The sequence below is a fragment of the Vulpes vulpes genome, chromosome 4 (genome assembly GCF_048418805.1).
Source record: "Vulpes vulpes isolate BD-2025 chromosome 4, VulVul3, whole genome shotgun sequence".
NCBI lineage: Eukaryota > Metazoa > Chordata > Mammalia > Carnivora > Canidae > Vulpes > Vulpes vulpes.
Window position 1 is genome coordinate 47,668,160 of NC_132783.1, and position 12,788 is coordinate 47,680,947.

The 12,788-nt window shown below is 44.0% G+C and overlaps 1 protein-coding gene across 3 annotated transcripts in view; it reads left to right on the forward strand.

The window, feature by feature from the left end:
• Positions 1–11,455, forward strand: part of UNC5C (unc-5 netrin receptor C) — a 353,473-nt gene extending 342,018 nt beyond the window's left edge. For all 3 annotated transcript variants that reach the window (XM_026015628.2, XM_026015627.2, XM_072755605.1), the window contains 2 exons: positions 3,853–4,031; positions 4,829–11,455. In XM_026015628.2, coding sequence (XP_025871413.1) covers positions 3,853–4,031; positions 4,829–4,994 — 345 coding nt within the window. In that variant the 3' untranslated portion in view covers positions 4,995–11,455. The remainder of the gene's footprint in view (positions 1–3,852; positions 4,032–4,828) is intronic.
• Positions 11,456–12,788: the final 1,333 nt, after the last annotated feature.

Consider the following 12,788-nt stretch of genomic DNA (forward strand, 5'->3'; position numbering starts at 1 on the left):
TCTCTTCAGGCCTTCTACTTAGTTTCAGCTCTACACAGAGACCCATGGTAGGAAATTCCCAAATGGACAGTTCCACTGGGACATGAACTATCACCTCACCCCTCCCGCCTCAGGTTCCTCAAGGGTAAAATGAACTCTGGGGTGTGTCATGAGAGACGAACAAGTGAATGTTAGTAGGTGCCCTGAACAGAACTTGGCTCCTGGCACATGTTCAGCTGCTGGTGGGCAGTACTGCTCCATTGATGCCATTAGGATTCCGTAGTTCTTGAGTAAACTCTGCCTCGACCATCTGTGGCATCTGTCATCAAACTTTAGATTCCCTTTCTATCAAAATCATAAAACCTCAGTCAGCCACTAGAAAAAATAAAGGAGTGAAAAATAAATCTCAATAAGTAAATGAATCAATACTAGTTCCCAGAGTAAAGAAGGCAGCTTATCTTCCCGGTTTGGTTTATCACACCTTGCCTCAGTTCACAGCTTTGAACCCAGGAAAAGGTGGAACTTCGGGAGGCAGACTGAGTCCTCTGCTTTATGAATAGATTCCCGGACAATAGTCACGATTATAGTTTCCCACACTTGCTAGACCTTACGACCGCTTTCTGTACACATTTTGTACATGAAGAAGAATATTTAAAATGTGCAAAGTAACACCACTCTGCTGTACTCACCCCGTCTACTTACTCTTCAGTTTTCTGTTACCTGTTTAAACAACCGTTAGGAAAATCTAGCTCTTTGGCGGTGACTTCCAGAAGAAGAGTCAGGGTACGGGAGCGGAAAGTTGGTTCTCCCACACAGCGCCGAAAACGTGTGCTGTCACCCACAGCAGCTGTTTGGCTAATGTTGAAAAATCATATGTTTAACTGAGGGAATCATGGCATCAGAGACAGATGGTACCGGTATTGTAAATGATTATTGCAATAAGTGCTCTGTGAGAGTAAACCCTACTCCTACCTGGAAGTGAAGGCAGAAGGAATAGCAACTGAAATTATTAGATGAAATGGAAATGTCTATTTTTCTTTTACCTCCAAGCCTGTTGTTGGCCATCTGATAAGAGAGACAAGAAATTATGCCCTCTTGGGCCTATTTCATCCACAGAGAAATAAATAGGCCCAATAGCCAAGGCTGGTGACTCAGGCCTCGGAGGGTCACGTGAAGTGGTTTTAACTCACTAGGAAAAGGACGGCAACGTGAATATGTGGCAGACCTTCCCGAGTGGCATGACTGCCTTCATTTCAGGATTTGACAGTGAAAAGAGCCAATATTATTAGTTACATTTACTTGGAAAGAAGCTCAACACAGCACTGGGCTTCTGTCAGGAGACAGCTTCAGACTCTTTCTATAGCAGGAAAAATATTTTCTCTCATTTCAACAAATATGAATTGAGGAGCTTCTCTGTGCAGGGCACTGGGCTGATATCATAGGAATTCTGAGGATGACAAAAATACTTTAATCTCCAAGAAATCATAGGAATCAAAAGAAGTAGCATATAAATAAGGCCAGCGTGCCTAGGGCAGAATGTGTGGGCCGGGAAAAGTGCTGCCAGAGGTCCCAGGTTGGTGGCTTTGGGTGGCTTTGCTCAGGGGAGGCATGAGGACACGTCTTTGGTCCAGACTTTGAGGGGTTTGCCCGAGAGAGATTAAGGGAAAAAGAACAATCAGAGGTATGGCCTTAAATAAAAGGTGCTTGGAACAGTGAGTGGTCCAGTCTGAGACGAGTTTGAGTCCTGTCCAGGCAACCCGAGGAAGGGATGGATGTGATTGCCAAGCAGTGGGGGGAGGAGGGAGCCCCTCCTCCACATCAGGCCGGGCTCCGTACTACACAGGCATCACCTCTGGAGCCTCCCACCAGCCGATGAGGCAGGCGGTGCAGATATCCTGAGTAAAAGTGAGGACTCTGTGTGGTCGGAGCATTTAAAGGTTCTTAATGAGAGAGAGGGAGAGAGAGAAGGAGAAACATCAGTGTGGCACTTCAGGAAGAATTCGTCTGACAGACTGACCACAGGTAAGCCATAGGGAGATGTTGTGGTCACGAACAAGAAGAGTCTCTGGGGAACAAAGTCACAGCTACACAAAACAGACCCCTCAAAGTGCAAACTCAACCTTCCTTGCCAGCAAGGGATGGTCACATTTGGGCATATGGTGGCTTTCCTTCTAGGCCCTGTTTTTACTGTCCACACAGGAAGAAGCATCTCAGCCTGGGTGATGGCACTAAGTTGTGGAAATACCATGTGATTTCTCCTCACCTCCACCTTCTCAACCCCTTGCATACTTCCCCCCCCCCCTCCCCAATACAAGTGCTGAAGGGCTTTGGTTCAGAAATCCCCAACATAAATCCATTGATAAACACCACCACCTGCCCCCAGGTCACTCTTCTGGTCCCTTTAGTTTAAGCCCTGTGCCTGTGAGATCAGAAGCCCTCTCTTCTCAGGGTCCTTTGGAAGGATCTCCGCCAGGTTCAGGGAAAGATCTGTAGGCCACTTCCCCATTCAGGGACTCCAACTCCCATTTACTACTAATGTGTTTCATTCCCACCAGTCCTCTAACTGGTATGTGCTGGAGCTAACACAGAGGAGCAAATGGGATCCTCAGAGTCTCAGTTTGCCACTTTGGGGGTTTTGAGGCCAGATACCGTGATGACAGCCAACACCACCGCATGTATTATGGCAAAGAATTTGTGTTGCTCTAATGTGCCCTCCAAGTCCTGATGGACCCTATGCGGTGGGATTGCACAAGCCTAGCAGTGAGAGTTGGCAGCTGGCCCCAGGATACAGAGTATGCTGGGGACACAGTGGTGATGCCTACGGCACAGGAGCAACCAGATTTGGGGGGCTCTGGGCAGTGGTGACACTGACCCCTCCTGAGCTCAGCCCTCTGCCATGACACCAGAGACTTCATGATGATTCAAAATGTGTGTGGCTAGTTTATCCTGCAGCAACTACTTATGTACACCAAAGAGTTACCTGCTTTGAAAGAGAACGAGAGAGAGAGGGGAAGGGGGAAGATGACATTTAAAGTAGATAAAGTAGATTTTCTTTTATTGCTTTAATAGTTCCCAGGCAACATTTGCTTTTGCTTTTCCAACCAGCAGAAGTGATCAGAAAATGATTAGAGGTTCTCCTGCAGATCTTGCATTTGTGCTGTTTTATGAGCTGAAACTATTTTAAGAGCCAATTTATGGTTTTCTCTCCTAAAATTAGATTTAACAAAAATAAGGGTGTACAGCAATCGGAGGATGCCATTAGCGCTTGCCCTAAGGCAATCTACTGTGTTCATCATTTTCTTTAAAAAAATTAGTCTTAATTTGATACCATTTGGAGGAGAGCTGTGTTCCATCAGATTCAACAAAAGCAGAACTGACTCTTCTTCTGCAGAGGTTAGAGAGAGAATTTACTTGGGCATTTGCCCAGGGCATTCCCCTCCGGGTCAGACAGTTTCTAGAAACTCTGAACTTCCAGCCTTCTCTAATCTCAGATCTGTTCATTCTCAAAGAACTGCCCTTTTGAACATTTCTCCCCTCTTGAAATCTAAACCTTTAGGAGTATTGATAGTCCTCTCTCCTCTTTCATCCTGAAAAGGATGAGAGAAAAGCTGTTGCCGTATCACACCAGAGCTTCCGCCTCACCCGGTCCATAGCGAAACCTGTCCATCCAAGGCTATGCAAACTCAGCACAGAACGCACTTTTTCTTCTCAACCAGGTCACCACTTTCGGCCTGGGAGAAGGCCTTCTTACCAAGAGGAATAGCACTCATTTTCTTCTTATTGCTCAAAGCAAGGCATTGTGTTGATTGGTTCAATAGAGATGGCTTTTGTCTTTGGAAATAATGCTGTGTTGTTTCTATGCCTGAACTACAGGAACCTACTGGCATCGATCTGCCTCTGTTGGACCCAGCGAGCACCATCACCACCATGACGGGACCCGGTGCTTTTAGCATCCCTCCCCCTATCCGGCAGAAGCTCTGTAGCAGCCTGGACGCTCCACAGACGAGAGGTCATGACTGGAGGATGCTGGCCCATAAGCTGAACCTGGACAGGTGGGTATGGCCAGGCTTCAGGACTGGTTTCCATTAGGCATACAGCTCCGAGGCTGGTAACTGTTAGATTTAGGGCAGCATTCGTGTTTGGTTTAGTTTGGTTTGGTTTTCCTATCCATCCATTTACTTTTCATTCTGCAAACCTGTATGAAGCTTCTTTTTTTTGGATCTTGCACCGTGGTCTTGCAAACACATTGTTGAGAATAGATATTCTGGGCTTATCTCACAAGGTAAGTATCGATCGACTTTTGTGATCCACTTTGCAAAGCTGATGGGCTAAATCCCCCTAAATGATATATCCATTCACTTAGAGTAATTGTCTTTCCTCATCTCCTGTCCAGCAAGACCTAATGCTGAATGGTTAATTAACATGCTAATCACCGCATTGATACGAGTTATAAGGACAGCTCAAGAGCCTCCTCTTTGTGGACTCTTGCCATCACTACCGAACACAGGACATGGCATGACCTGTCAAAGATGATCAGAGCCTGAGCTGGAAAGAAAACATAAGTGTCTTGATTTCCTGTTTAGGATATGACCCATAGACATCTCATCTCTTAAATTATCTTACTCAGAGTTGAGGTTAACAAAGTTAAGCATCGCATCTCCTGTCCGGGGCTGATCTAATTAAGTGTGTGCTAGTTCTTTAGGACGGCTCACTGTAAACCACAGCTTCTCCTGGGGGACCAGATACTTTAAAAAGACAAATGGAGACACAGAAGGGTTTAGTACAAACTGCAGAGAAAACAGATCTGTAAATCTCACCACTCAGCACACTTTCCCGTTCCCAATTACAGGTACTTGAATTACTTTGCCACCAAATCCAGCCCAACTGGTGTAATCCTGGATCTCTGGGAAGCACAGAACTTCCCAGATGGAAACTTGAGCGTGCTGGCGGCTGTCCTGGAAGAAATGGGAAGACACGAAACAGTAGTGTCTTTAGCAGCAGAAGGGCAGTATTGACCCATGCTGGGACTGGAAACGCAAGATGGGAATGCACAGGGGGTCTGTGGCCGACCAGGGCATGGCCATTGAGAAGGAAATCCAGAGTAGACCTAGACCGATGAGTTTCACAGGCAAGACTGCAAGCAGGAGAGAGAAAGCAGACCCAACTGCTGACACACATGCCCTCTACACTTGGACATCATCACAGGAGTTAAGAACAATTGTGTAAATTTGTACCTTGAATTTAGAAATCAACCTAATTTTCCTCTTAGTTGGGCTGTATGCTGTGTGGTACAGGATCTTACAGTTTCCTAGGAAACGCTTTTTATTGCTATCCAGGTATATGGATAAACTTTCTTAACAAACCCAATTTCTACAAACGTTGTTTACATCAAATTGGACAGGGATGCAGACACTGTCCATGGCTCGTTCTATTTTTGTTTAAATCATTTGAAGTTGAAGCTGTGGACGGTTTGTTGTGTCTATTTCAGATTAGTAATTTACTGAGAAATCACAGACTTTTGCTACAAATTGTGTGCATCAAGTGTCTCAGATAATCCTCCCATCGGTGTTCTGTTTCTAGAACTTGTAGAACCAGTGTTACTGTTTGTATCAGGGAAGTGGAGAATCTAAGCCTAAAGGAGAAAGAAGGAAGATTCCTTACTCCTTGAGGGTGCGATGGGCACCCTCTGGGAATAAAGCTGTAGCATTGCAGGGAAGACAGTGATTCATGTTCAGCCACACAAACAAGCATTTCTTCACCACATGTGTGTTTATAAGATGCAATTTGAAGTTTTTTTTTTTTATTAAGGTATCATTATTATTATTATTGATGAGTATTTACAAGTATTCTAGTAAAAGGATTTTCTTTTAAATTCTGTTTTTCTTAGCAGTGCTGTTAGTATTTAGATATTGACTAGACCTTCCTCACCTTCTGACATAATCAGGTGGGTGTGGTCACCAATTTAATGAAACAGGCTTTGCTTCCTTGACCTTCTCTCTTTCTTGTATCCCTCTGCCCCAGAAACGAAGTCAATGCTTACTGGCTTTGTCAGTCTCTTCTTTAAGCTGGCTCTGGCAAGGTCTTTTTCCTCCAAGTCTTGTTGTGGGAAGTGTTCTCTACTAAAGTTCACAAACTATTCTTAATATTGCTGTTCTGTGACCGCACACTGACTCCCCCTGGGGCAGTGTGCTCAGAGGAACAGCCTCTGAACTGGCAACTGGAAAACCAGTTCTCACTCTGGGTTTGTTATTGTCTAGGTGTGTTACCCCGGGAAAGTTCTCTAGCCTCCCTGAACCTCAGTTCTCTCACGTGTCAAATAGAGGGGGTGGAGGTGGTGGGTATTCTCAAGGTCCTAAAATGCTGGCCTTCTACTGTGATGTCTCCAGTCTCATTCATCAATCCGAGGACCACCACGGACTCTGACCTGGATCATTTAACGAGTCCGCTAGTCTCTTGCCCCGGCTACAGTAGCCTTCTAAACAGTCTCAGCTTGAAAGAGGACGATTCTAACCTGTAACCTGTTTGTCAGGCTTTCAAGCCTTGTCTTTGTGCTGCTTGCCAAGAGACAGCATCCCTTTATGTTCATTTTCTTTCTTCTCTTGGAACCACTTGCCTTCCTGACGGATGGCAAATTATGTTCTATTATTGTCTTAATCAAACTTTTTTAAATCAAAAAAAATTAACTAGGAAGTAGTCCAAAGACTACTTTGTGTAAACTACGGCATTTCCTTAGAACTGTCACTGGCTCTTTGTTTTAACCTGGGGACTTAAATCATTCAGCAAGTGAGAAATAAAGGGTCAGGAGCCCAGTAGCCAAACCATAACTGAACAACAAGCACCCAGGTGGATGAATCAGAACCTTCAAAACATGGCTGTGGTTGACTTTTGGGCTGGAGGGTTACAGGTTGCTGACTGCAGTTGAATTAGAAATCATTTTATATTTTTTCCTTCTTTTTTACACATATGTTTTCTCTTCTATTTTGGTGACTTCTTGATATTCCCAAGATTCCTCCATCTTCATCATTGAGGAACTACTGATACTTGGGTATGGAGCCTCTCCTTTCACCCTTTTTGTTCCTTATCTTCTCTATTAGGCGTATATTCCATAACCTCTCTCTCTCAGGCCACCCCTGCACCATAAATATATGTTACACTAATGTTAAAGGAAGAGATTGCAGTAATAAACAATTTGGTGATGATGTTTGTACCAATGCATATTTGACCAAAAGATAGTAACACTGTATTCTACATAAAAAGATTTTTAAATAGATATTTTTAAGAGGAGGAGGAGGAAAGAGAGTGCTTGTTCATTACTTCAGTTTGAAATAATTTCTCAAGATTGCTTATCATTACTGGTTTGGGAGCTGTCATCTATGGAAATCAAGAACTAGAAATCTGAAGGATGCTCAAAGGAACTTCCATGCCTAGTGAAAAGGGAAGAGTGGTTAATTCCTTATAAGTGAGGTACTCATCTGTCATGGAACTTGTTATGCTCCCCATCAGGTGAATGGCAACTCCCTTACATACAACACATCATTTATGTCAAATAATTTTCACTACGAATTCTGATTTCCTTCTCCTTTGGAGGAAAATAATAGCTGTTAGATTGCTCTCAAACTTAGAAGGTCCAGACCCAACAGTTCATTTCACAGAGAGCCACTTCATCATTCTTTGTGACATGTCCCGCCTTTGATTCCTAGGGCTTCTATATAGCTTTTGGGGAAGGACAGGCTTACTTCATTTGGATGGGAGGGGGGTGGGGGGGTGGAAAACCACCTATCACTTGTGCATGGTGCCATCTAGTGGTGCCCAACAAAATCTACCCTGAGTTTAACAATTTACTAAAAGTTGTTTGACAAAGGGAATTAATAGCTAAAGAGTCAACAGGACTTTATGACAGATAGATGTGGGTAAATTCTCACCTCAAATATACATTTTCTTATTGTCACACTTTTTTACTTAAATTACCCATAGCAGAATTACACTGAAGCGAGTATGTTATCAACTCCTTCACACACAATAGGTCTCAAGTTGGTTTTTGGTAATAGAAATGATAGAAATACATAAGTGTCTGTATAAAACACTTTCTGAAGAGCTGTCATTTTGAACATTTACATTTTTGATTGGGCTTTATGTATTTTCAGTCTTCTTACTTTTAGTTCTCTAATATTTATTTTTGGAAATGTAAGAAAGCATTCACTTTGAAATGTTTTATAGATGCAAGTGAGAGAACTGTATCTAAGGAAGCAAGAATTGTAATTACTAATCCAGGACTAGAAAGAAGCTTCCTTTCTTCTGAGTTTGCCTGTCTAAGGGCAGAGGTTTCATCATATTTTCATTTTCTTCTCACCACATTCATTCAGTTTTCCTTAGAGTGATCTGGAAGGAATAGACATTAGATTCAGAATTGGTGACTGGACTCACGGTGATGACAAACATGTAACAGCTAACAGCCTTTTCACAAACTGTGTGGACACGAACGTGGATACTCACCTCCACTAAAAGGAAAAATCCCCATCCTCACATGATCAATATAAGGTCTTCCAAGGCAGGACAACATTTTGGGTCAGGTATCCAATATTAAACTGTATGACCATTACCCATTTTCATGTATACAATTATTTTAGAGATTTTACTCTCTCAACTTTCAAACAGTAGAGCCATTCTTTAGGAAGAAGTCATGGAGTCTGAGTTTAGGACACTCTGGAAATTAGACATTTTGTGATTTTTTTAAAGCTATTTCTCCTATAAGTTAGATAGCTTCAAAGTAAGCATTCAGATGGTGGAATCCATTTTACTTCTGGAGAGGAGCAAACAAGGCTCTCATCTTAAGTATCCCCATGCGTATCACTGTCAGGGCCACAGCAGCTATGCTTTTGGTCCATTTTTGTCAGCAGCGTGTGAGGAAGGGAGCCAGTAAAGGTGATCACTAACTTCCCAGAATTCACAAGCCTTTGTCAGTATAAGGTCTGCCCCCATGGGGCCAAGCAAATAAAAACTATGTAAGGACCTGCAAAACGAGTGTAAAGAAAGTAGAAAAAGTTTACATGTTGAATTTTCAGTCTTCAAGTTGAATGTGAGCTTTAGCTTTTGCTGAGCAGTTGCTCTGGACAAGTTACCCGTTTCACACAGAGACCTCAGTGCAAGTCCAAGGCCAATGAGGGAAAGGATGACCATGCAAACAGCTGAAATGAAACTAGGTTTTATCCATCTTCTTTGAGAATAGACGAGCTTTTGTGATTCAGAATGTTGTCGCTAAAAGCCAATTATTTGTAAAGATGATAGTGGTCAATGAGCATTAGATTTTATAGATCCGATAAGGCAAATATTTTTATTATTAATTATCTCAAGGTAATAAAACATTTTTTTACCTTCTGAGTGCCTCATGGGACCAACTATTACACTCTGGGTTTTTATTTTTGTGAGTTTTTTTTTTTAACCTTACTGAGCTAATGTTGACTAAAATCCTTAGATCTTTGCCTCTGTGCAATGAAGTGCTGTTTCTCTACCCTAAGAAACCTATTTGTATAATCTCTGGCTGTAATTATCACTTTGAAAGATTTCCCTTGCATCTGTAATGTTTTTTTTTTTTTTAATGGAATAAGGCATAAGGGGAATAAATACATTGCAACCAATGTTAATGTAGACCTGTGACCCTACAGGTCAAGTTAGCCAAATGGAGTCATAGGTATTTCCAGAATTCATGCCTGAAACCTGCTATTTTTGAAAAGCAGGGAGATGACATTGTAGGTCACTGGATACATTTTCCCTGTGAGCTAGGACTGACAATTTACTTCCCGACCCATCAGAGTAATTGGCCCTGTGGTCACTCCCATTGTCAGAAATCCAGCCTCTAAAAAAAAAAAAATCTGTCTTCAAAAGAGTTCACAGCTCCCCACTTTTCCAGTAGGCTTGTCTCCTCCCTGTATCAATTTTTGGTGGGATATTAATGATCTCAACTCAACCAAATGTAATATATGCCCCTAGACCTATTTTAGAGTGGTTGAGGGAGGCATCACCAGTACAAACCAACAGGAACTCTACAAGGGACCAGAACCATGCAACCCTAAGAGGCCGTTTCCCAGCTGGCTGTGTTCTGAGACTTCGGTATTGAAGAGTTCTTCCAGAATCCCAAATTGGGAATCTCTGCACAACATCACAAGAGCTGTGGCCAACCAGTCGTTGAGAACTAAACAAGGAAGCTGCCCCAAAATACAGTCAGCTGCCCACCAGCCAAAGAGTTTGCTGCTGTATACCAGCCTCTTCACTTGCCATTTCAGATTTGTGCCTCGGCGAAACTAGAAGTTGCCGAAGACCATGAGACTTCGGGGTCCCTTATAAATATCTTCAAATTCTATGTGCCATCCTTCAATTCCAAAGATCTATTGGAATTGACACTATCAGAGCTGCTGTTGAACTTGATGGCACTGACCCGGGGGGGAGGGACCCTCATTTCTGGAGTGCAGAATGTGAACTGTAGGCAGGTGATCACTGAGCAATAGCCTAGGAGTCCATGAGCCCTTGACCTGTGAACCTCAGCAGTATGGTGAGGCCACATCCAGGAATCACAACCTGAGCTATCTTCTACATGTTAAAACAAACCTGTCTTAGAACAGCTTTAAAAAGCAAGAAATCAACAGCCAGTGGAAAATGCCTTTGCCTTTTTATATTCTTAAAGTCTCACGTGATGCCATCATAGGGGTATGAATTCAAATGTGTACCCCTCCTGGCCTAGGGCGAAAAGAGGATGGCAGTCAGAACAAGTTGAGTGAGTGATTTGCATTCTCCCCTTCGCTCTTCCCTAGACCTGCCATTGGTGGTGGAGCCCTCGCCCCCCAGACAGAATGCATTTCAGCCCAATTGCAGGGAATATCATCACTGTGTGTGTGTGTGTGTGTGTGTGTGTGTGTGTGTGTGTGTTGGATGTCAGTGTTGGATGTGTTCACCGAGTTTAATGTTGAGCTGTAGCAAGTTGGTGACCTTCCTCTTTGCTCCTTCTAAAGAAGACAGGTAATGTTTGCCAGAGAGAGATCCCCAGGCGTCGGTGTCGAAGAGCCTGTGTCATCCACCTGCTGTTCCCTTTGGAACAGTTCAACTGCAGAAATGTCAGATTGAGATTTTGTGCTTTGTCACTTTTTTCTTTTTTGAAACACGACAACACAACTTTGGCTTTTCAGATACGGAACACTTCTTTTGTTGTTGTGGAGTTCCCTCTTGCTGTATCTTCTATGCAATTCCTTTTCAAGAAATTTCCTGGCGGAGGAGTGCTCTCCGGGCATCCCATCCGCCATGCCGCTGTGTGGTGGAGGTGAGGGATGCTAGCTCTGGGTGTGCCTCTTCTCTCTCCCTGCTGCCTCTCCCTATTTTTTCCTGCAGTCCCTCGGTTTGTAAATTGCCTGCATTTATTCTGTCAGCCAACATGTACAAAATGTAAGAAAGAATTTTTAAACAGGTAATAAATTATATTTATAAGCAACAGAGAGTGTTGCCTCCTTTGTTTCTCTTTCTTTTCTACACCCAGTGTGGAGCCCAACTCGGGGCTTGAACTCGCAACCCTGAAATCAAGACCTCAGCTGAGATAGAGTCGGACACCTAACCAACTGAGCCACCTGGGCCCTCCCTCCTCTGTTTCTTTATAACAAACACTCCTCTGTGTGAAGAGTCACCCTGTGTCTCTTCAGTAGCACAAAAAAAGCTCTTGGATTCTGCAAGGTTGGAAATCACGTCTCCTGGGGACCGGAGTCTAGAATGGGAGCTTCTCAAGCCTCTCTGCGCACTGGAAGTTGCCTTAGAAACTATTAGTGCCTGACTCCCAGGCCCAGAGATTCTGATTTTCTAGATCCAGGGTGTGGTTGTTACCAGCATTTAATGCCCCCAGGTGATAGTGATGAGCAGTCAGTGGGGAGAACCAGAGTCTCGGAACAGCTGCATCAGAAGGCCCCGGGGAGCTTGTGGATAAAAAGAATATGAGGCCCTCCCCCTGAGAGATTGGCTTTTAAATGAAGTTTGCAAAGCACTGCACTGATGGGGAGGAAATGAAAGGTGAGCCCAGCAACCCTGCATGCCCAGAGCTATAGCAAATGCCACCACACACATGCTCAGCTTGGCACAGGACCCCTGGTCACTCCTGGAGGTTGAGCAAGCAGAAGGCCCCAAGTGTGCAGTGGAGAGGGACTGAAAAACCCAAGCAGAATTTAAGGTGGCCCTTCCCTCAGTGAGACAACTACTTGGAGAAGTGCCCTTGGATGGACTGCAACCTGCCCACCCCTGCTCAGGTGTGACCACAGGAGTGGGTGGCAATCATACCAACGCTGAGAAACCGCCCCCTCCTGAGGGCTGGGAGAAGGTGACTCCAGACGGACTTAAAGTGAGGGTCACAAATGTTTGTCAGTTCTAGGGAAGTGGTGACAATACGTAAACCAGATCCTGGGGCTAGAGAATTCAACTTCATCAAAAAAGATGAAAATAAAATTGAAGAACCAAACAGTACTTCATAAAGAGCACGGGGTGGCACAGACTCCCCCCTACTACCCACTGACCCCTACTTTGGAGCTTTGGTAGCTGGGATCTCTGTTGGGAAAGTCAAACCTAGAAGAGTTTCCAAACAGGTCAGTGTGGGCACTGAGACCCTACCTGGGTCGGGGTCACTAGGGAGCTCTGAGGCCTGGCCTCCTGCTGTGTGGGGCCTTCTCTGCCATCATAAGGGCACCAGGCAGAGAATGTTCCTCAGTCCCAGAGGTCTCTGCAGCTGAATTATTATGAGAACCTAGAGTAGATATGACTTTCCAGAAACAAAAGTCCTTCTGAGA